A 23,896-nucleotide genomic window follows, 5' to 3' on the forward strand; every position below is an offset into this window, starting at 1 on the left:
TGTTGACACAGTTCTATTTCTACAATAATGTAATCACACTCCGATGTTCAATAATCCATAACATCACTTAATCTCAACCAAACGTTTGTGCAATTGTGTAGGCTGATTTCCATGTCACAGTGCTGTATGCGTACTTTGGAAAGGATGCTTGTGTCTTGTGTTTATATTTGCCCATGTGAATAGCGATGTGAGAGAGAAGGAGCATGAAACAAAGGAAAACTGAGAGTATGTACTGTATGTTTGTTGGAATGATAGACAAGAGATAGATAAAACTATAAAATATGCTTTTTTGGCAGGCCTGGGGTAGAGAGGCCAGCCTGTGAAGAAAAGAGAAGAGACCCGGCAGTGCTGTGTGAGTGTGATGCTCCGTGGGCTCGGTGCCGTACCTGTGAGGGGGACTTGGGTCGGGGCGGGCCAGGGGAGGTGGGCCTCAGCATGTGGTTGGGGCTGGCGTCTGGACTCTCAGGAGGAGAGTCGTCCGGAGGGCTCGGGGTCCGCGCCAGCCGCAGTGGACCCGAGTCACTGCAAGACATCAGGGCACCCAGGGCTAAGCATTACCCCTCTGGTCTCACACACATCACACTCTTGAGGCATCAACGCTCTCATCAATGCAAAAACTTGTCCAGATGTAATGTGCAAAAGTGTGTCTAGTGCAAAAAATATCCCCTAAGGTCATCTATGGGAGCTCAATCACTTTCAGTCAGGTCTTTTCTACTGTATGGAGGAGAGTACTCTTTGCCGTGCTTTCTTGGCAAAGCTATAAACATACTATTGGAGATGTAATACACACAGGCAGACTGTGGGGAAACTACTTGAGTGTTAGGGAACTTCTATCTGAGCTTCTTCATGTCACTTACCGCATATATCTGTCACACAGGCAGTGAAACAACATGATATTGTATGTTAATCATTTTTTAGAACTAGGTAAATGTATACAAGAACACTTTAGCTATAAGAAAAAAAATGTCCTGAAGTATTTTCAGCCAATAATTTCATAACAAATACCAAACAGTGTTTACCTGGGAGCTCCCTGGATTGTGAACATCTTGTCAGAATGTTGCTCAGCCAGCCTATTCATCACCTCATAGAGCTTGTGACATAGCTGGGGAAGAGAGAACGAAAGAAAAATAAGACCAAAGTCGGAAATATCAAAAGTGGTGACATAACACATGGACCTCCAATACAGAGTGCATTTTGTTATATGATAACATCAAATGATAACAGTGAACGTGGTATCAGCATCTTATCCCTGTATACGCACTGACCCTCAGTAGTTACGATAAAGGTCTGATATGAATTTAAACCTTTTTAACAACAACTGAACCACTGAAAAAGTAACACTATCACACATACAGTAGTGCCCCTTCCCCCATATCTCCCTTTCTGATGCTGCAGTGCCCCACACGCCCAGCAGGGGGCAGCTGTGATGACTGAGAGCTCGTGTGCTGAAGCTTAACCAATGCCCTGTGCTCATCACTGTCACCCTGACACAGACCAAAACGTGGCCGTGGACAAGTGATGTCTAGCATGTCCCAATTCAGTCAAGGTAAGAGGATGAACACGAAGCAAGGAGCCAGCGCTGAGAGAGTGTCATCGTCCAGCGGAGCTGGCCCACGGGCACCCGCTCACCGGAAGCGCACACAGAGCCGACGAGACAAAAGGCTGCCTTGTGTGGGAAGTGGAGTGTGTACAAATGGCACACAGATGTGCCTCCGAGCACAAACACAGAGCCACATGTGCACACACACAGGCACACACACACGCACACGCACACACACACACACACACACACACACACACACACACACACACACACACACACACACACACACACACACACACATACATCTCTCACATACACAACACACACACACACACAATACAATTATACACAAAAATAGTGTACTAAAAATATGTCTTTAAAAGGCTCATTTAATTTCATTCCCTATCCTCCCTGCCCTCTATGTTGAGATCCAGGCGGAGGGTGATGGCTGCACTAGAGGCCCGAGTAGCGAGCTGCTCTGTGGGATGAGCAGAAACCCTCTTCAGTCGTCTCTTGCTGTGTGATTTAGCAAGTGAAATGAAATGGTGCCCAGGGGCCTTAAGCTGCTGATAGAAATATACACGCCATTCTGCAGTTCTCTCTGACAGTCTGCAGCATCCCAGCATTACCATGCACAATCTAACAGTCATCATTCCCCTGCCAGGCATGAACCCCATTCTTAAGGCCCGTTCACACCAAGAACGATAACGATAACGATAACTATAAAAAAATATCGTTCTCGTTCATATAAATGGCGACGTTCACACATAAACTATAACGATAACAACATGAAGAACGATATCGTTGAGGATCACTTTCAGAGCGATTTTGAGAATGATAAAAAGCGAACAGCCAATCAGAACCCATAATATTCTAGCCTTCACATTCATTAACATGAGGAGAGACTTCTCTTATCGTTGACCAGTGTGGACGCTTCTATTGTTATGGTTATCGTTATCGTTATCGTTATCGTTCTTGGTGTGAACGGCCCTTTACTCTTTAACCAAAGGATAGGAATGGCCTTACTAGGGGGAGATACCAGACCCAGTTTTCAAAGCTGAATATCAGTATGATGCTTTTTTAAACAGAACCACAGGACAGCAGTAAACAAACAATGACTACCAACTCTTGTCAATTCACCCATGTGTGCCATCAAACCTTCTGTGTCATTAGTATATGAATAAAAAGCAACATTATGAAGCGGTAATGACTCATGCTGAGGAGCATTCAGCCGCTGCAGATGAGCATGAATCACTCAAGACACAGCTGCACCGAGAGCCCTCATATCAGCCAGGATGCACACGGCCTACTGTGTAATCTGGCAAATTCAGACTGATTTGGGGTTGTCATGGACACTGGCAGCAAGACAAGGTCCAACGAAAACATGTCAGATAGTTCAATTGGGCCCATCTCATCAGCCATTCATACGTCCGTGCAACACTTGAATCCACATCTTATTATTCACTCCTCATTCCGCTTGATTCCACACATCCCTTTTTTCCATCATCAATCAACACTCTTTTCAGTGCTCTCCTCACTATCCGAAAACTCCAGCTGTCACCCACAAACCTTTCAGCACCCGTCAAAAGAGCTGTTGAGAGGAAAGTCAACAGACCAAAGAGAGCAACATACCAGAGATATTTCTCGATGGAACTTGGCCTCCAGGCTGGTGATGCTCTTGAATGTGTTCACGTAGAATCCAACTCGGCTACGGGGTGGGAAAAAAAAAGACACAAGGATGAGGACCAACATCTGCTACCTGTCTCTGGGACGAGTGAATGAATACAACAGCTGTTGAATGACAAGCGCTTTGACGCTCTCACACGACAGGTCGTAAATGCTTTTCACAGGACAATCATGAGCCACGGTGCAGAAACAGAGAATCTAAATGATGATAATAATGATGTATTACCTCCGCCAAGTAGATTATGTTTTCATCGGGGTTTGTTTGTCTGTCTGTCTGTCTGTCTGTCTGTTTGTTTGTTTGTTCGTTCGCAAGATAACTCAAAAATGTATGGATAGATTTCGATAACATTTTCAGGGAAGTTCAGGGAAATTTTGGGAGTGATCCGTGTCACCGTCTGGATCCAGGAGGCGGTTATGTTTTGGAGGAGGTTCGCGCTCTCTGGGTGTTTTTGTAGTTACATGTTATAACTACATGTTTAAAATAAAATGAAAAAAAAAAAAAAAAAAAACGTCTTCCTGTAGCTCACTACATGATTGTAATTGCATAAAATGACGCCTGCTCCCAATTGTGCGTGAATGGAAACAGCTGGGCTCGTTTGGGGCCACCTCCCAAAGTGTGTCAGCAGCAGCATATTGAACAAGACGGTCCCGTGAGGACGGCTGCAGGGGAAACGGATGCCAAGCAGGGGCGCGAGCGAGCAGGAGGATATAAATAAACTGCAGCCGCCCCTCTCCTCTTCTCCCAGCTGAGCTGCGCTGTGCTGGCCTGCATGGTAAGAGCTAAGAGCGGCCATCCGATGGGACAGATTACGCAATCAGCACCCCGCTGTTCCTCTGCCCGGGCAAGCCAGTCGGTCGACGGACGAACTGGGCAGCCAGGCGGGCAGATGGGCAGCCGTGGCATACAGTATTGCACACAGCGCGCGCTGGTACGGCATGAGCTGCATGGCAGGGTGCTGTCGCATGCGCTCTGCCTCAGGTGCTGACCGCAGCACTGAGGGCCCTTTTCCACACGTGCAGCGTCCACCTAGGAACAGCCAGCTAATATGGGGGCTGCCGACAGGCTGACGTCAGGGGAATAGAGCACTCTCTCCAAGTCCATCTCTCTCTTTTTGTCTCTCTCACTCTCCATAGATGTGGGTGAGTGTGTGTGTGTGTGTGTGTGTGTGTGTGTGTGTGTGTGTGTGTGTGTGTGTGTGTGTGTGTGTGTGTTTAGATTAGATTAGATTCAACTTTATTGTCATTGTGCAGAGTACAAGTACAGAGACAACGAAATGCTGTAGACAACAAAATGCAGTGAGATATATATATCAGTTAGATTGAACGAGTGAGTCAGAGAGAGGGAGAGAGAGGGAGAGAGAGAAACATTACATACGTATTTATCTACAGCCAAATGGGTTTATTGAGCACTAAAACTCCATAATGGAAAAGCAGCCTTGAGGGCACCCTTCATTTCCATTTATAAATAGTTTGACCAAGCACTGGTGTGGCACTGAAAAGGCTGTCCAGCCAGTGTCCTTTTTAGGCCTAATGAATTATGAAGCAAGTCCAACACAGAGGCAATAGCATGGCGTATCGCTTACCTGTCCCACAGAGTCGGGAGCTCATCTTGCAGGCCGACGTTGAGATCATCGAACACCTTCTGTGCCTTTTTCAAGTCCTCCTCTGCCTGGATGACAAGATAAACAAAATCCAAATACAACTTGACAAGGTTGGCCTTTATACCCATCAAACACTGTGCATCTTAAACACACTCTAGTCTAGGCAATATCTCTGCGCATGGTAAACAATGCCACTACACATCCTGACACAGGGCGAGACTTATCTATTTCACGTGTATCTCTCCATAATGGAAATACATCTTGTGATTTGTGAGGGTGTGCCATTAAAAGTGTTCACTGCACATTTACAGCTGCTCTGTGCACAGGGACACAGTCTGACCGTAAAACACCAGACCACGCGCGCTGAGCTCTAAAAACCAAAATCCCTCTTAAGGTGTGAGTTGGAAAAAGAGTGTAAAAGTCCTACCTTCATGGTCTTCCTCTCGCTTCTCATATTGGATGCTTGCAAGGTCTCAACATGGTGCCTGGCACTGTCGTAGTCGATCAGTTTTCTAGCTCTCTTTGATACACGCAACTGTAGAAGAAAATGCACTGTGTTCATTTACATCTTGTTTCATTTCAATTAAATCAATTACATCAATCAAATCAGTTGCTCCAAACTGTTGAATTGTTAACATTTACATTTACTTTCACCAATAGTATCTTCAATGGCCGGGTTTCCCAGATTCGTTAAGAAGTTCTTAAGTGCTAAGAACTTCTTAGGAGCGTTCTTAGAACATTCTTAGAGCGCTCCTAAGAAGTTCTTAGCACTTAAGAGCTTCTTAACGAATCTTGGAAACCCGGCCAATGTCATTTCTATAAAAAAAATAAACATTTGTATGTATAATGGCATAGATTTCATGTATGTACAGTATGTCTCAGATGGACAACTCTGGGCACCCCTGTGAAGCAGCACCTTGAGATCTGGAAACTGTACAAGGTAGTTCTCCAGCGCGTTGACTGTGGAGTCCACCAATCTCTCATGAAAATCCTCCCACAGTTCATCACAGTTCTGCAAAAGACAATCGCACGAATATAAGGACCGTCATTTTCGCGAAGACAATCACTTTTTTTGTTGTGACTTTAAAAATGAAGCCATCTTTGTAGATCCAATCAACACCCCTCTGTGTGAACACAGTCATTCTTTACTGCAACTGTGCTGCTCCTTATTTGCACTTAACAAGCCAATTATTCTACTTCTGACACCAATGGTCACATGACTCATAAAAATAAATGAATTGCAAATTGACATTTAAATATGCTCTGACAGAAGTGTGTGCCTCTAACGAACACGTTGAATAGGCTCTGCTGTTGCCGTCTAAATGGAGCTCTGACAGGAACGGAAGCTCTCAGTGGTCATTAGTGGAACAGAAAAGCACGAGTCCAAATATTGTTATATAGCAATAAAAACAAGCTGAAAAGCAGTTGGTCTTTTAATGATGACCCTCACTGCCCACATGCGTGGGTTTGTATCTCTCTTCCCCTTCACACACAAAACATTTTCAGAGTTACGTACATCATGCACTTTGAATAGTGTGGTAGCATAATAATAAGCAGTCAATCATGTAAAACCAGAGTGTCTATTGTTTATAATTAGATGGAAATGTAGATGGTATTGTCTAAGAAGGAAAAACTTTGAGGGCTATCGGGGCTATTTGTGTTTGTGTTGGGCTATTTGTGCTGGCATGGCACCTAATGCTATTGGACGTAAAATGCTACTCAATCAATTCCAAGGACCACGTTAAGGATCTCCCACTATCCTTTGTTCCATCTCCCTCACAATCACTGGTAGATGTGGCCCAATGTGGCTGACATTGTTTTGTCAGATCCATTGATTTCCTGGAGTGAGATGCCTCCCTGTTTGGTAACCCTCAGAAGATTTCTTTGACAGGGAGAGGGAGTGGCATTGGCCGAGTCCTATGAGAGCACTTTGCTCTGGCTCGTGCTGTAAATTATACCAAAAAGATGTTGTATTCCCCCTGGGACATGGGCCTTGTATTCCTGGAACACCTGAGTTATTTTCAACCCACAGACACAACAGATGAGTCAGAGACCTTGTGCTTCCCATACTGAATGAGCTGTCCAACGCAGCAGCACCTTGAAAGCCTGTGCGTATGTGTCAAACTGCTAGAGGACAGGACAACATCACTGACAAGATGATGACCATCTGTCACTTGTTTGCTTTTGAGGTTACTCTAGACAACTCTCGTGTTTTTGACACAAATGCTACGTTCATGACACACTGGAAATTCAGAGATTCCCACTTTTGACTTGGGAGAAAAATGACTTGAACACAAGGTTTGGTTGGATTTATGCTTAGAGACTTCTGCAGACAAGCTAGTTTAAAATGCACGCAAAACATTACCAAGAGCCCAGTTGACACGGATAGCTGAAAAGCTATAAACATGCTAACGTGAGTATTTCAGCAATATTGTTAGTGATACTATTGATGATGTTGTGCTGTGAGAGCTTTCTTAATTATATTTCTACAGGATCTCCAACCTGACCACAGAACTTCATAATGCATAGCCAGAATGGCAAGTGGGAACAAGAGAAGATGTGTATGTCTGTCCTAGACATGACCATATATCACGACCATATATCATCTACAACATCAACATGAATTTGAGGATGATACCAAAATGATTTACCTACAAAACAACAGTACCTCAAAAAGTGCTATACCATTTTAAGGGGCCTTGTAAGTCTTTCAAACTCACTCAACTCAAACACAACATTATAAAGGAAGAGCTTCTGGTTGCAGACATTTTCATCATAAAACAATAACACTTGACTGAGGAATGTGCTATGGTCTGTGTCCTCCTTACCTTCCCAATGGTCATGACATCATCCTTCCCATGCCAGTCTGGCTCATAGACTTCATGGAGAGACTCTGTCAGATTCATGGAGGCCTGTTGCATAGCTATTTGACATAAAGCAATGAGGGACGTTAGAATCGCTAACAATGTATATACTGTATATATATATATATATATATATATGTATATGCATGCAGGTGTGTGTGTGTGTGTGTGTGTGTGTGTGTGTGTGTGTGTGTGTGTGTGTGTGTGTGTGTGTGAGTGTGTGTGTGTGTGTGTGTGAGAGAGAGTGTGTGTCCATGCATGTGTGAGTGTGTGTGTGTGTGTGTGTGAGAGAGAGTGTGTGTCCATGCATGTGTGGGTGTGTGTACTGTATGTATGTGTTTGCAAGTGCATATGTTTGTCTGTCTGCCTGCCTTTATGTGCAGATACTGCATGTGTGAATGTGCTGCACTTGTCTTCTGATGACTCACCTTTTACAGCTGCCAGATAAGCCCTCAACTCCCTCTGCAACCGGGCGCCCTCAGACTGGAGGATTAACAAAGAGAAGCTCAGAGAAATCACCCATACACTCACACACACATACTGTACCACACACACGCATACATATACACCCCCACACACTCACACACACATACATACCCCCGCCCCCCCCCCCCCCCCCACACACACACACACACACACACACACACACACACACATGCATCCACTCACACACACACACATCTGAACACAAATACACAGCACATACACTTACACACATTAACCCAGTCATATATACACGCATGAATGCACACTCACACACCGACACAGGCTCAAAATACACAGCCACATACCCACTCAAATACACACACACACTCAAATACACACACACACACTCAAATACACACACACACACACACACACACACATCAATCCCAATCCCCCTCACACGCATGCAGACTCTAATCACATATGTGCCCAGTCCTCCACCCAGACAACCTCACTTGCATACATAAGCATTCACGCTGAGCACACATCTATAGCATGTACTAATTCATAGATTCACACTCCATTTCCTGACTGACACCAAAGCTCTCCACTCTACCTCATACACACTGCCTATACATCCCCAAACATACCATGTTTCAGCAGTAATTTAGCCCCTACTGCATGGTCAAACACTAGCACAAGTGCATCCATGTCCACTCAACACCATCTGTCATCTGTGTTGAGATAACTGTATGGACCAGGGCATTGGTGCTGCTGTCCGTGGTGCTGAAATGGCAGCTTTGCCTTGCGAGGTTTTGATCTGGGCCTTGTTTGTCTGTTTGTCTTGTTTGTCTGGGCCTTGTTTACACATCCTAAGCTTGGCCTGCGCTGCGAGCTCATGTCTATTCTGCGTGCTGTTCCATTGATTGAACAGCTCTCATATGAGTGCACCAAGGGAGCAAGGTGTGTGTGCTGATGGAACATGTACATTCATGAAAATTAACCAAATTTGGTGGGCATGTGTGTTGCTCATGCATACTGTATGTCCACCAACACGTATTGTACATGTTGCTTTGTTGGATTCCGAAATATAACAGGTCCGCGGGGGGGCACCAAGGGAGCAGGGTGTGCTGCTGATGGGGCATGTGCTCCTCGGCCTGCTGGACCTAATGAGCTCGGCTGAGCCTGGTGACATCGTCGTGTGCCAGCGTACACGGGCTCAATTAGATTTGGATGAGATCTGAGTGGTTCACTTAGCAAACACGGTCCTCACCGACAGCTAGCACAACGGCAAACTGTCTGTGTTTGTCCCTTGCATGTGGCTGCCATGTGGGGTTTTTTTTCGGACCATGACGTGATGTGTATTCCAGAGCAGAGCAGACGTGGACTCAATACTCTTTATGGGGAGTCATTGGAATACAGGCAGAAGCCTTATACGTAGTAGGCCTGACACATGTGGGAAGCACACTGCTGACCAGCACAGGGAACTCCTAACACTGACAGATCCTGAGTCAGCATATTCCCTCACTCGTCTGGTTCGGTCTGCTTTCAGACTGCTTGGCAGCGGGCATGAATCTCACAGCGGCAGTGGCTAATGTGAACAATAAACTCTGGCCCACTCACAGGCAGCCGCTTGGAAAAAAAAGAAAAGAAAACGCAGCCTCAGATCAAGGACACAGTGCAATGGCATCTCGGGGACTCATGCAGCAGAGGAAGAAATGGAGAGAATAAAGAGGGGGAGACGGGGGAAGATATGAGAGGAATAGAGAGGATATGAGAGGAGAAGAAAAGAGAAGAAGAACAGAGAACAGGAGAAGAAGAACTGGGAAGAAGATATGAGAGGAATAGAGAGGATATGAGAGGAGAAGAAAAGAGAAGAAGAACAGAGAAAAGGAGAAGAAGAGCTGAGAAGGTGCAGGCTGTTCCTGTGCATGTCCAGGCACCCTGGGGCATGAGGCCCTGTAATCAGGATTACAGTAGAGAGGGCAGGTGCAAAGGTGGGATTAGGCTGCACTGTTTCCTTCAGGAAAATCACAGCACTTCAAGAACTTTCTCTGCTCTCCATGCACAATCAATCTCCGCTTTTCTGAAAGAAACCCTAAATGAACCATTAACGTTTGTCAGCCGTTTAAAAGGCACCAAGTCAGGAACACTTTCATACATTCGCGTCATACCAGCTTCTTAACAGCAATAGCTGCACATGGACCTGCACCTGTGCTTTTATAACACACTGAATGTGCTTGTCTTCACTGCCTTATGTTTTCTCCTTGTACAATGGGATGGAGGCAGAATTGCTCTCCTCAAGTTTTCATCTGTGAATGTTGGCTAGGTGCACGCTAGAGGTGCTAACCATATATGGCATGCATTGTTGAGACACAAGTATTGCATTCAGTTTGCAGATGCAGGGTCAGTGCTTCTGTTGATGATCTGTTTGGCGAGATAACATGAGCCATAGCATTCACTGAACAGCCTTAGACAGCACTGTTTTCTGCCTGGCCTTATCCCAAAACCTGATGCCACAGTAGGCTTTGCTTAGAGCATTATATACAGTAGATGTATATAGCTCTATTTTGAAGGCTTGCACATTGTGAAGCAGAGTACAGTATGTGTGCGTGTAAGGAGAAGACAGTATTCAGGGGCATGTGTTCGTATCGTATCATTGTCATCCGATTACTACAGCATGAGCTGAGGTATAGCCTTACCTCCTGTCTCTTGAAGTTTTGAACAGTCTGTTCGAACTGCTCATCTTTTGTCTCATCAGCCTTCCCCAACTTCTGCAGCACCTGAAATAAGACAAACATCACAGGTGAGTGGCGGCAGTGGCGGAAGGTGGGCATACTGAACCTCTCAGTCGATGCTGCAGCCTTCAGAAAAAAACCCTACGAAACACCGTTTTAGACTGCAATGATGGGTTGCACATTAGATGTCTTGGAAAAGTGATATATGATTTAGAGAGAAATATGATATGAGGGATATGAAACACATCTTTCATGTACAAAAACAAAACAAACCAGATGAATAACAGAATGGGGAGGACAAATCCTCTTACATGTAAGGGGTCTTCTTTAAAAGCAGATCAACACACAGCCAATCCCACTCAAGAACAATGAGGCGCCCCCCGTGTCCCCTGACTACTATCAACCAGTCTACAATGAGGTCACTGGCCACTAATGCAATAACACAATCATTGAGACTGAGCAGGTCCCCTGCACTATACAAAGCTCTAGCAATTCTAGACAGTACAAATATCTTACTCAAAACACTGAGTAAAGCAGCCCTGCTTAGACATATCATACACAATAACAGTGGGAAGGCCTAGATCCTGAGTGAAGCTGCATTAAAGCCCCATGAGCTTAGAGTCAACCAATCCTGCGACATGTCTGATGATGTCATATCCCTCTACTCCTGTGAGAGCGAATGGCAGAGGCACAGCGTAGAGGCTAAGAAGCAGCCAGTGAGAGAAGAGAGAGAGCGGGCGAGAGAGAATGTGTGCGTGAGTGTTAGTAAGTAAGCCTGGCAGTGGTGAGTGGAGGATGTGTGTAGTGTGTGGGGGGAGAGAGAGAGCGAGAGATAGCGAGAGACAGAGAAAAAGAGAGAGGCAGTCTAGCACATATCAGCCCATAGCCAAAACGATGACACATCACTCGCATCGCATCGCGTCACGTCACATGACGTGCCCACTTTCCAGCCAAGAGCAGCACGTGAAAATGGTTGATCATAACCACGTACCACAAGACCTTTGGCTGAGATGGCAGGGGTTCCCTAGTTACAGCTGCCATTACTGACATGTCAGAAACATGTGTCTCTAGTGAATGCACATTGATTAAAAATGTCACCTGGTTGAATTTCGCAGACTGTGGATGGTTGCTGACCTACTCAGGACATCAGGACACACGTCTGATATAAAGATTTGGGTCTAACGTCAAATGGTTAAAAGCAGAGGCTGAGACACAGTGAAAGCATCTCCTAATACCATCACCTGTACAGCTATTATCACAAGTACAGTAGCTAAGCTAACCACCAGATTCATATATTGCCCAAAAGTGCAAGCCAAAAAATGACAGTGTTAAACACCAGCAGCACTTTTAATCCTGAACACTTTGATCCGGCAACTACACTCTAAAAAATGATGGTGCTAAGATTGGTCCTTCAGAGTGATGCCATCGAAGAGTCTTCTGTAGTGCTTGACAGAACACTCAAGGCGATAGTTATTTTAAAAACCATTTAAGAAAAGGTATGAAAATAGTCTTTCTGAAGAACCATTTCCAACGTAAATAACCTTTCACTTGATGTTAAGGTTCAACACAAAGTCATGGTTCTTTATGGAACCGTATAGTGATGACCATAACTATTTAAGCATATTTAGAGGTGTTCGTTCAGTTGAAATCACTGCCATTTACATCAGCTGGCATATTAAGTCAGTCATTGATACGCTGATACTGTTCAATTCATGTTTTGAAGATCTATGTAAAACAGAAAGCTGTGGCTGGGCTACACTTTTTCACATCAAAGCGTTAGAATTAGACCCACACAATACAACTGACATGCTCTGTTAAGACAGAGAGTAATTACATTATTGCAGACCATCCTTTTTCTTCTATCTATTTGATGATACAGTATAAAACAGATCTGCTGTTACACTAACTGTAAATGCTATAACAGGTTTCATGAGCATGATTGCTGGTTTGGTGGCATAACAATGAGTGTAGCAGCTCCCCTCAGGTTCACTTTACTTAATTCTGACATTTCTGAAAGTTCGCCTATAGTTGACTGATTGAAATTAGAGCTTACCATTTTGGCAATGTGTGCTAGTGTAGGTGTTCCTATTAACGACTATTGAGTATTTTAAAAGGCTGCAGGGGTAAAACTAACCCCCCTGGTAACACTGATCCCAGGTCTAATCTTACACGGTCTTGTGGGCCACAGCCAAGTCCGAACGGCTCCATTAGGATAATAATGACATGCTCATTCATTTGAATCATTGAATCAGACTCTGAAGCAGCACCGGGACTTGAACATCTGGTTGATCTGCGTAATGTCACTACTGTCTCCCTGTTTAAACAGTAACATTGTGGTCCAGACCGCTCTAACCTGCATGCCAATGGGTACAAGAAGGCCCTCGCAAATCTGAGATGTTGGCCATAACAAACAAGCAGAGAAAGCAAGGCTTAGCCTATATGTTGTTGTTTCCCACCGTCTATGAGGTCAGCACGGGAGCGCTGTGGTGAAATATGACCTTTCACCTGATCTGTGACTGCTATGAAATGAATTGTGCCATCAGCAGGGCTCGTATATTAATCTTCTAAATGGCCCAATCTAATAAGATATGGACAATGACATTGGTTTGGCATTGTGTAGCATTAGACCTGGGCACAATCTCCAGTTTGGACATGCAATCCAGCCCAAGCAACCAGTCCATTAAATATTAATGCATCTTGGCAATGCAGTCCCTGTATACCCTCCTGAGGAAAGGGAAGATTAAAGAAAGACACCTGAATAAATATACGGTCCCAGCCCTCCTACATCTACATAAGACATAAACGCTTGTTGTATATTAAGGATCATGTCCTCTTCAATTCCTCTCTCTAAAGAGGAATGGGTAGAATAAACGTATCATACCACTGAGAAAGCTCCCTTCCACTCTAATCCTTCAATTATAAATGCTGCTCTTCATCAGCATTGAAAAACACTGTCCGCTGTCCTAGGTGACTACCAGGGGCCGAATGATTAAATTGTCTAATATCCTGACACTGATGGGTCCCATCATCATTCTTGCCCTGTAGATTGTGTTACAAGGCACATCAGCTATAAATACACCACAGGTTTGCATGTGGTGATGTAGAGTGCATCTGTATGAGTTTCAAATGTGGTTTTATCACAGAGCAGTGAGGCCTGAACTAAAGGATCTTGTTCCAGGTTCCGTGCGATCTGTCCTGATCCAATAGCTCATGTTGCAGTGACTCTCAACCAGACACAACAACCCACCAATGACTGAGGTGAGGTCGGTAGACCTGTTTAATGAGCCCACTTTCTGTTTGTCCTACAGCGCTGCATGCATTAAAATAATCAGCTAACAAAATGAAAATTCTGAGGAATATTCTAGAATATTGTCACATATGGTGGTCACCTTCCAAATAATGGCATGAGTGATTTCCCCCCCCCCCCCCCCCCTAAATTATCATCATTTGTCATTTGTGTTTTGGTTAACTTTTTTGTGTGTTTTCTGAAAAACCTGAAATAATGACTTCTGCCATTATTTTAAGACGGTGACGATGTTGTGTCACCCAAAACTCAGTATGCATGGTCCACCAACAGTCACAGCCCCAAAACTACACCAACGAACCGGCGTCCCCTCTGCAGTAGGCCTCGGCCTACCAGGTGCTCAAAAACACGCTCATGTCGCAGCAAGCACTGATCTTCACTCTCGCTTCGTTAGACGACTATGGCTGTTCGGCAGCTTGGATATTAAAAGAAAAGCAATCCTCTTACCGCCGCTCGAGATGTGTCGAAGAACGCCATGTGCACAGTGTTTACCAATGGGAATACACTGATGATACATTTATATTTCAAACAAGCAGTTCTACATGACACTGTCAGCTTTGCTATATCGCAGAAATATGTAGGCCTACCCAATAATTACATGAAAACCTGCCTATTACAATAATCAGAATGTCTGAATGACATGGAAAATGTTCATTTGCGCATGATATAAACCAGCCTGTGCCAACCAGTCTAAACAAACAACGGATAGAGTTTGTATGAAAGATTTTACACAAATTGCCATTTGGAACCAGGAATTAAAACGGCTGTCCTATTTATAGCCCGTTTTAAATAGAGGAGATTGTCAGACGTATTATCTCTACAACCGAAGTCGGTTAACTCAGGCGTTTAGCCTATACTCTGACGGATAAGCATAGCGTGGCTCCGATCGGAAGTCCACCCCCGCTATAGTTCATACCGCAGAGAGGGCATCCCCCACCTCCCCTTCCACTGACCTTGCAGGGAAATTATTGCTTCAAATAAATTCGCAAAAACTGTCAACCCCCGAGAGAAAGACAGAATAGGTCAACCTGCAAACGTAGAATTACCAACACCACTCGTATCCTTTACCAAGGGTGTTTAACTCGTTAATCGTGTTGTAGTAATATTGGAGCTACAATCTCTTGCATCTCTGCACGTTAATAAGTACCCTAAAGTTAGAATTGACATTCAATTGTAACAGCCTGTGTGTGACGGGTTCGCTCCCCTTGCTATGATATTCACCTCGCATAGGCGTTTTAAGTGGAAATACTGCCTTGAAGTAGCCTAGGCTACGCGCTACTGTCGCTTCGAAATGGCAGTGGATAAAATTGCCGCCTGACGCTGAGGTTGCCACCAATAACGCATTTGGCTATAATTCGCGATGGTTATACAATATCTACGTACAAACCCACAGGAAAAAAAACATCAACCGTGAAATTACACTACACGCGCAGAATGGTAGGCCTATCTGAATGAAGAAATATTTCTGTCTCATCCCTTCACCTAGGCTCCTCTTCCTATCGCCTACAGCATCGAGAAGCCCGAGCATCTTCTGGACAGCTCCTACACGAATAAAGCTCGCAACAGCAAAGGCAAACATGACCTGATAAAATAACACATTCGTATGTGATCGTGCGTAAAACAGCTATTGTACCATACCTTTTCCTGGGCTCGATTGAGCCGTTTCTGGACGTTTTTGGCGAAAATGCCCGTTTTAATTTCGGCCATGGCTGGTACTGAAACTGAAAGGGACGCTTCAGCACCAACAGATCCGCTCACAGTCGGAGCAGGAGGGGGAGGAGTAGCTTGCTCTTAAAGCCACAGCTCTATGGAATATGTTATTAGTCTTGGACAGGCTTGAATACTTTTATTAAGGAATCAGTATTGTTGAATAATTAACTTAAGAACCCAGACTATGCATGACCGGTCTCTGATGTGTTCCGATTTGTTTGAGCGATTTCTGACAGTATTTCCATGGCTGCGTCAACGTCAAAACACTGATCTTCATCAACGTGGATAACCTGTACTGATGACATTGCATGAGAAAGCCCACACTGTTTTTACATATTAGTCAGCGCACTTGGTTGAATAGCCTGTGTTCAGTGCTCGAAAAAAAGCAAGTCTCGTTCCAGCATAGCCTATTCATTCACAGTTAGGCCTATACGTCTCACTTTTCACTTCTTATCACTTTTCCCTTTTCCCTACGTTCCCTTATCACATGGGCACACATAGGCCTTGATACTGTCTACAGTGCTTGTGTGAGTGCTTCAGTTGCATTAACAGTGTTGATGGCAAATTGAATGTGTCATTAATCAAATATTTACGAATTTGTAGGCCTAATTGTCCAAGGCCTAGCCTATATTTCCTGAAATGGCTCTAGGCCTGGCTTGTGTAGAGCGAATGCAGCCTACAATAGGCCGTAACACATCTTTTATCAACTTGCATCTAAACACACGTTTTATTCCATCACTGTCATTTAATTATCTCTATGATAAAAACATGAGTAAAAATCAATGACCATTTAGTCATTTTGCAATACAGTGATGGAAGAGGTGACTACTGCTGCCATCTAGTGGATCGAAATGGTTACTCCAGGGCCCGGTTACAATTCTTGCAGGGTCAAATATCACAGGGGGTTATTTCAGTCATATTCTATTTTAGGAGCCTTGTTCCAGGCAGCCTGAGGAGTTTACATGGTATACACATATTCAGAGTGACCTGAAACAAACAGAGTAGAAAGGTCATGTAATCATCATGGGTAGACTGAAAATGGACACAAGTGGTGTGCAGTCTCTCCTGTAGCCAAAAAGAACAGGTGGCAGGAAATGGGGAACTGCTGCAGAGCCCAGTCCGAAAATAGCCTCATGAACAAAAATGTTCTGGTGAAAGAAAAAGCGGAAAACCCTGGAGTTGTCGGCAAGAGTGATGGCACACCTCGGGCGAGACTGGAAGAAAGGGTAAAAAGCAATGCAATGGCTGGGAATGATCCAGAGAGAACACCAGTGAAAAGGTAAATAACAATAAGAAATGCAATGTATGTCTTTTTTACTGTCTGAATAATCTTTCAATAGTTCTTCTGCATACCTCGTCAAATATGTTGCCAAACCAGTGTCAACTCACTCTATGTTCAATGTAAACATCATTTCCCACAATGCTTCTGCACCAGGAAGTGTTTGAAATCGTTAGAATTTTCTGGGATTAGTAGTAGGTGGATTAGCTGACATGATTTCTTTATTTTTCACGACTGTTTTTGTGTAAATAACAGAAAATGCATTGTCCTGGTAAGACAACACTTCGATTCCCCTTACAGTTGCTCTACTCAGTCAAATGCCAAGTTAGCTGGGTGAATCCAACTAGCTAGATAGCTAGCCTGCTATGTTTATGCTACAAAGACAGCAAGTCTGCAGCAGCCACAGCTAAGAAACAGGCAAAACAGTAGCCTAAATAGCATAAACGTTGCCTCTCTAATTGTTGCAAATGTATATAGACAAGCCATTTTTTTAAATTGGCAAAAATGTAGTGAGCTATAGTTGTGAGCTATACATTTAACGCCTGCTTTTCTAGTTCAGTGAACATTGTGCAAGAGTCGGTAACGTTTTGTTTCAATGCCTGTGGTGACAGCGCCGTCCCTAGGAATGAGGTCCATCCGGTGCCGGTGAGGACTATGCCTGCGGTTCATCTGGATCCAGATGGTCGAAGAGATTCTATCAAACAAGATACCCGCCTCCAAAAGTCAGCAATAGGCCTGCAATCTACTTCCCACTCGGACTGTCTGGCCAAAAGAGCTCAAATACAAGAGTGTAACCGGTATTATCTCTGAACCAATATCCTACTTTTGTGAGTTTGACAAGTGAAAGTACATCAATATGTAACCCGTGAAAGAGTTTTTTCTCTTTAGTATTATATACAATCCACCTCTTTGTTTTTAACCACTGTCTAAGATTTTGGGATGACCCCAGCGTGAACTGTTCATCACTGAGAGAGGACGATGCTGTAGTAGAGAGCTGCAAAGAGACTGCTGAACCAAATAATGAAAACCTGCTTGGACTGGCGAGAAGCATGGACAAGACTACCCCAGCACCGTTGTCAACATCTCAGGACAAAGTCGCTGATCAGATGCGCTCAGAAGAACAGGAGACGAACAAACTGAAGGTTCCCGTCAGCTCCATAATGCCAGAAGATGACAATAGGTATTCCTGAAACACAGTTGGGTGCTTGAATCTGTGTGAGAACAAACAAACAAACTGGTTACAAAAAGATTGAAATGCTTTTTTGTTTTCTTATTGTTCTTAATGCTGTTTCCCAGTGAAGAAGACCTGTATAGGGGAGAGGATGAGATTGAGAAGGAACGAAATGCAAAAGACGAGACGTGTCCCGGGAGCCAGGCAGATTGTGGGTGAAACAGTTTCATAGCTCAAAAGTCTCTCATAAGCTCCACATTTGTTTTAGAGAATATTTCCTCACTCACTTTCACTCATACTTAATTTCACCTCTCTAGCCTCTCCTACATAGGACTTCATTTGTGCCACTAGTAGATTAACTGAACCAATCGAATAACAGCATGAAAAAGACCGAAACTCAAACTGTTGGTGTGTTCCTCACGAGTCCATGTTTCTTTTCACCAGTGGCTCCAGAGGGTCAGTGCAGTGTGGAAGGCCCAGTGGAGCTCCTGACCTATAGTCAAAGAGAGTGGAGGGGAAACACCGCCAAAAGTGACCTTATCAGAAAGGTCAGTGCGCACAGAGGGTGTTGCCCGTAGTCAGTTGCTGCATGAACATGAAGCTTGGACTGTGTATGTGTGCGCTGTTTGAATTGCAACACATGAATTACAACACATTGGGCACTACGTACTGTAGTAGACATTAGCATGTTACCAACTAATAATACTATGCCATGTGAAGATATTCTAGTGGTGAAACCTTTTATATATGCTTTTTCCTTTTGACTCCTAGGGTTATGAGATGATATCCCATGACTTTGAGCATCTACGCAGGGTGAGGGGGGACAACTACTGTGCACTAAGGGCCACCCTCTTTCAGCTTCTCACTCAGTCCATTCAACTTCCAGCCTGTATAGCAGATCATGACTTCAGCCTGGTGTGTATCATTTGTAATGACAGTGTTATGATAGTAATGTCCTGTGTATTAGCCACATTGTGTATAAGCCGCAGGACAGTGTTTTATGCAAGTTGAACATATTAACTGACCCCGTGTATTAACCTCATAGCTGAAGAAAAATCAATGTATAAGCCGCAGCTAATAGTTGGGAAATTACAGTAGATGGGAAAACTTCCCCTTGGGGATCAATAAAGTATCTATCTATCTATCTATCTATCTATATATCTATCTATATCTATCTAAAACTTGTATTCTGTATTTTTTTCATTGTACAGTGGCCCAAACAGCTTCTATCAGTGAAAGATCTGGTAGATCAGTGGAGATTCCCCTTTGCTAGTGGGAGCAGCACCACGGGAGGCGTGGAGCAACTGGAGCATTATCTACAGCTCCTGAAGAAACGGGTCAGTGTCTCATCATACACGCTAGTCTCATTCCATTGTGAAATCGAATAACTGGTTTGCAGAGCGCATACAGTACATTACGTGCTTACTTTTCATAGGCAAATCACATCTTGGTATCCATCTGTAACAATTTTGACTCGGACGATGATGGTGACGGGGGTGTTTATTTAAGATTCTGATAAAAGACGCTTCTTACAGCCTGTGTCTCCCTCTCTCTCTCCTCAGTGGCAGGAGGCAGTGGAGGCCCACGGGCAGAAGGACAGGGAGGCTCTGTGCCAGCAGGTGTTCCAGGGCGGGGAGGAGGAATACGGGCTGCTGGAGGCCGTCAAGTTCCTGATGCTGCGGACCGCCGTGGAGCTGCACGGCGCCAGCGAGCGCGGCGAGAGCGTGCCAGAGTTCTGCTGGCTCCTGTTCGCCAGAGACTCCTCCCGCTGCCCCAGGACCCTCCTGACCAATCACCTGCTGCACGTGGGCTCCAGCGGAGGCCTAGAGCAGGTCAGAGGGTTGGCTAGCGAGCTGACGGTTCTCTCCTTGGCACGAGAAAGTATTAAAACGATTTAGAAATACATAGAATAACTAAATGAAAATAGAATAGAATAGAATATATACTTTTTTGATCCCGTGAGGGAAATTCAGTTCTCTGCATTTAACCCAATTTAACCGAATTAGTGAACACACAGCACACAGTGAACACACAGTGAGGTGAATCACACAACCCAGAGCAGTGAGCTGCCTGCCCAACCAGCGGCGCTCGGGGAGCAGTGAGGGGTTAGGTGCCTTGCTCAAGGGCACTTCAGCCGTGGACTGGTCGGGGATCGAATCGGCAACCCTCAGGTTACAAGCCCTAACCAGTAGGCCACTAAATAGTACAAATGGGATTATTCATGCATGATGAACGCTGCTGTTCTGCAGCAGAACCCTAGCCAGTGACGGTTGTGCTTTACTGCATTGCTGAACCATCTTGTATTAGTACAGGAGAAGACAATGGTATGATTCATAAACATTTATAGCATTTTAATTACATGCTAACATTTTAGCAGAAAGAGAATACATTGGTCCACGCTGTTAAAGTGGGTGGTAGTAATAATGATAGGGGCCAGGGGCTGAGAAGGCATCCCTGACTAGTATGGAGCTCCTGTGCTGAGGGCAAGAGGGCGTAATGTGAGGTTATTATGAGTCCACGTGCTTGTAAAAAGGTGTCGTAAAGAGTTTGAGTGGGTAGATAGAGTTAAAGGCAGAGCTGAAGTCTATGAACAGGATATGTGTGAAGGCGTTTGGTGATTTCAGGTGTTGCAGAACATGATGGAGTGCAATGCTGACTCCATCCTCAACAGACCGGTTGGCTTGGTTGGCAGTTTGATATGGGACCATCAGTGGAGAGTTACAGGATTTCAAGTTGGAGAAAATGACACGCTGAAATTATTTCTTGGCCACAGATGTTCGCAGAACCAGGCCCAGCCCTGGTGGCCCCCTACCACCTTATCGCTGCCAGTAATATTGGTTATTATCAATGTTAGATCATTGTGATGGCTGCGCTCGCTAAGAGGCGAGCATATAGGTTTAGTCATAGTTTTTTTTTTCTTCTGGATTTTTTCAGATGAGGGGCCTTGATTAATTTGCGGGGGGCCCTATGCAACGCACATACAGTATACAGTAAGGCATTCCAGCGCTGGATGTTAGGCATCTGGTCTGAGGTCATTGAGGCATGTGACCTTTAGTGACTATGGCAAAGGAATGCTGTTTTTTGTTTGAAGCGCTGAGGAACTGTACATTGGCTTAGAGAGGTATTATGGTGGAACATATCAAAGCTAATTGAGCCACACAAGAGCTCAACAGGCTGAACTGACATTTAGCTTTCTGAAGGTACTGTAAGCTCTCGCCTCTTCTTCCTTGGTGTAAGAAGGTGGCGTTGGAGTAGGAGTTATGTAGTTAGTAGTTAGATTTGACTTTCTATATCGCAGCATGCAACCCATATTTGGCTGCTGTGTATTGTTTCCTGTGTCCGGTTGTGTAGGCCCAGTGTTTCCAGGTGCAAGTCTTGGGAGAACCAAGTCTCTCTTTTTTTTTCATATGATGCCTGTTTTGGCAGGGATTCCCTTGAAATGTATGCTTGGGTTTTGACTGTTGCATGATTTTATATAAATACAATATGCTTACATTAACAAATATAAACATGATCTATATATTTGCTGAGTTTAAATAACATCACCGTGTTATTGTTTCATATACTATATTTCATAAAGTTTTAATCAATTTTATATGCATACATGGGGTAACTTGGGGTAACTTTTTGAGCAAAGTGTCAGGGCAACCACGTGACCTGTTCCGTGTGTTCTAATTGGATGATCATGAAAATGTATCTACTGATGATTGAAGTTTTGTAGAAAGACCAGAACCACAAACATTACCCAGCAACTTGGCTCAAAAAGTTGCCTTGTGTATCATCAGCTTAAATGTTACAGGTTAGACAGAGGGTTAATTATTTGTCATTTAGCCTTATTGTCTGTATTTAAAGATACTATCTTCCCTTGTCTGCACTGCAGGTGGAGATGTTTCTCCTTGGCTACTCCCTGCAGCAGACCATTCAGGTCTACCGGCTCTATAAAGCAGACACAGAGGAGTTTGTCACCTTCTACCCCGATGACCACACAGAGGACTGGCCTCACCTTTGCCTACTGACGGAGGACGACAGGCACTACAATGTTCCAGTCCCCAAAGCGCAGAAAGTATCTAAGCGGAACTCAGCAGGCAAGCCCTTATGGCGTGAGCCCGCAGGGAAAACACCTATGCATGGACACTCCAACCACACAGGGAAGACTTATGTCTAACTTATTACAGCATATACGCCCAACTCTGACAATCAGGAGTGCGTGCGGAACTAAATTATCCAATGCAAATGTTCCTTCTAGGATAGGTATGTGTATGTAAGATGTAATGATATGTTTTCGTTTCTAATTATGTGGTTGTATAGATTTATTGGTAGTATTCTGGTAGTGATGGTTTAATCATATGTTTTGTGCTGTAGTTTTAATGTTTACAATGCTCCTTTAATCCGAAACAGATTATTTTTATCCTTTTATTATCATTTTTAAATCTGTTTTTTTAATTTTTTAATTAAGCTGTACTGATAGATACAATATATTGCTGCCAGGAGCCTGGATCTCTTTCAGTGAATAAGTAAGAAGAATAAATCGATTTGTTTACCTCTGAGATGAAAATCTATTTCTTGAATTGTGCATATTTGTTGTGTTTGGTCAGTGTTTTTATGTGGGGAGTTCAGGTACTAAATTCCTCTTGTCAAGTCATGTCACCTGCAGTCACATACTCCATTCCTCACTTTTTGGTTTCACTTTTCTGTGGTTGTTATTTTGAAATAGTGTCACTGCTTTGAAATGCCAGTGAACTTAATCATTAAGGTCAAAACGTATCTGAATGCCAACACAGAGTATTGCTCCATATCCCCTAGCAGATATTCTCCCACACTGTCTGTAACCTTAACCTGATGGGTCCAGGATATGGTGTAATGTCAAGAGCAGTCGTTGCAAAACTCAAGTGTGTGAAAGATTTGGGATCTCATTACAGTGTTTATCACTTTCATGTAGGGTTGGCCTAATGACCTATTGGTATCATAGCAACAAATTAGAATCATGAACCCATTGCTCCCTCTGCACTTTGGCAGGGTTGATACCGTACTGCCTCTTTTTGAGTGTTGGAAGATTCCTACACGAATCAAGGGATTTAGACAGGGCTGAGACTTGAGGTAAGAATATTATCATTCTGATGAATGATCTTTAATTAAATAATATAAATAATAAATAATTTAATGTGATATAAGTTATTCTATTATAATAATGATCGTATAGCCTAAGTAGCTGATAATATGAACTTGATATTGAAATACATATTTTTCCATCAATGTTTGTCATGATGAATAGGGATGATATCATTTTTGTTTTGATGGCACTCACAAAATTTGTATTCTGCTCTAACTTTTGGATTGGTAGGCTACAGCTTCTTTTATTGAAGATAAGCCAAGGTCAGGGTAATAACACTGATTACTTTGTTTATTATTTATTTAATTAAAACCAAAATCTAAATAGACAATGATGATATTATACAATTATAATATTATAATACAACCATATTAGCCATGGCAATGCAGCTGCAGAAGGCACTTTGCCTTTTACATTCTCATTATCAGATGTGGATTAACTGCTGTCAAGCCACTTCATTTAAT

General features: G+C 43.8%; 2 protein-coding genes across 9 annotated transcripts in view; one reads left to right on the forward strand and one right to left on the reverse strand.

Annotated features, from left to right (window-relative positions):
* amph (amphiphysin) overlaps positions 1 to 15,897 on the reverse strand; it is a 30,427-nt gene extending 14,530 nt beyond the window's left edge. For all 6 annotated transcript variants that reach the window (XM_062525946.1, XM_062525929.1, XM_062525913.1 and 3 more), the window contains exons 1-10: positions 15,801 to 15,897; positions 10,823 to 10,903; positions 8,123 to 8,177; positions 7,659 to 7,753; positions 5,747 to 5,842; positions 5,258 to 5,365; positions 4,813 to 4,898; positions 3,176 to 3,251; positions 1,020 to 1,102; positions 387 to 522 (exon numbers count right to left, since the gene is read on the reverse strand). In XM_062525946.1, the coding sequence (XP_062381930.1) occupies positions 387 to 522; positions 1,020 to 1,102; positions 3,176 to 3,251; positions 4,813 to 4,898; positions 5,258 to 5,365; positions 5,747 to 5,842; positions 7,659 to 7,753; positions 8,123 to 8,177; positions 10,823 to 10,903; positions 15,801 to 15,869 (885 nt within the window). In that variant the 5' untranslated portion in view covers positions 15,870 to 15,897. The remainder of the gene's footprint in view (positions 1 to 386; positions 523 to 1,019; positions 1,103 to 3,175; positions 3,252 to 4,812; positions 4,899 to 5,257; positions 5,366 to 5,746; positions 5,843 to 7,658; positions 7,754 to 8,122; positions 8,178 to 10,822; positions 10,904 to 15,800) is intronic.
* A 970-nt stretch (positions 15,898 to 16,867) lies between these two features.
* Positions 16,868 to 22,869, forward strand: otulinb (OTU deubiquitinase with linear linkage specificity b). Of its 3 annotated transcripts, none has more exons than XM_062525958.1 (9): positions 16,868 to 17,151; positions 17,763 to 17,948; positions 18,083 to 18,331; positions 18,448 to 18,533; positions 18,767 to 18,870; positions 19,094 to 19,237; positions 19,534 to 19,659; positions 19,885 to 20,154; positions 22,203 to 22,869. In XM_062525958.1, exons 1-9 carry the CDS (start codon positions 16,967 to 16,969, stop codon positions 22,485 to 22,487), a joined length of 1,635 nt encoding a protein of 544 aa, XP_062381942.1. In that variant the 5' UTR covers positions 16,868 to 16,966; the 3' UTR covers positions 22,488 to 22,869. The 3 variants fall into 3 exon arrangements, with proteins under 3 accessions (XP_062381942.1, XP_062381952.1, XP_062381961.1); XM_062525968.1 differs by lacking the exon at positions 16,868 to 17,151 and adding an exon at positions 17,290 to 17,422; XM_062525977.1 differs by lacking the exon at positions 16,868 to 17,151 and having other exon boundaries at positions 17,805 to 17,978.
* Positions 22,870 to 23,896: the final 1,027 nt, after the last annotated feature.

This window comes from Sardina pilchardus, chromosome 2 (assembly GCF_963854185.1).
Source record: "Sardina pilchardus chromosome 2, fSarPil1.1, whole genome shotgun sequence".
NCBI classification, from domain to species: Eukaryota; Metazoa; Chordata; class Actinopteri; order Clupeiformes; family Clupeidae; genus Sardina; species Sardina pilchardus.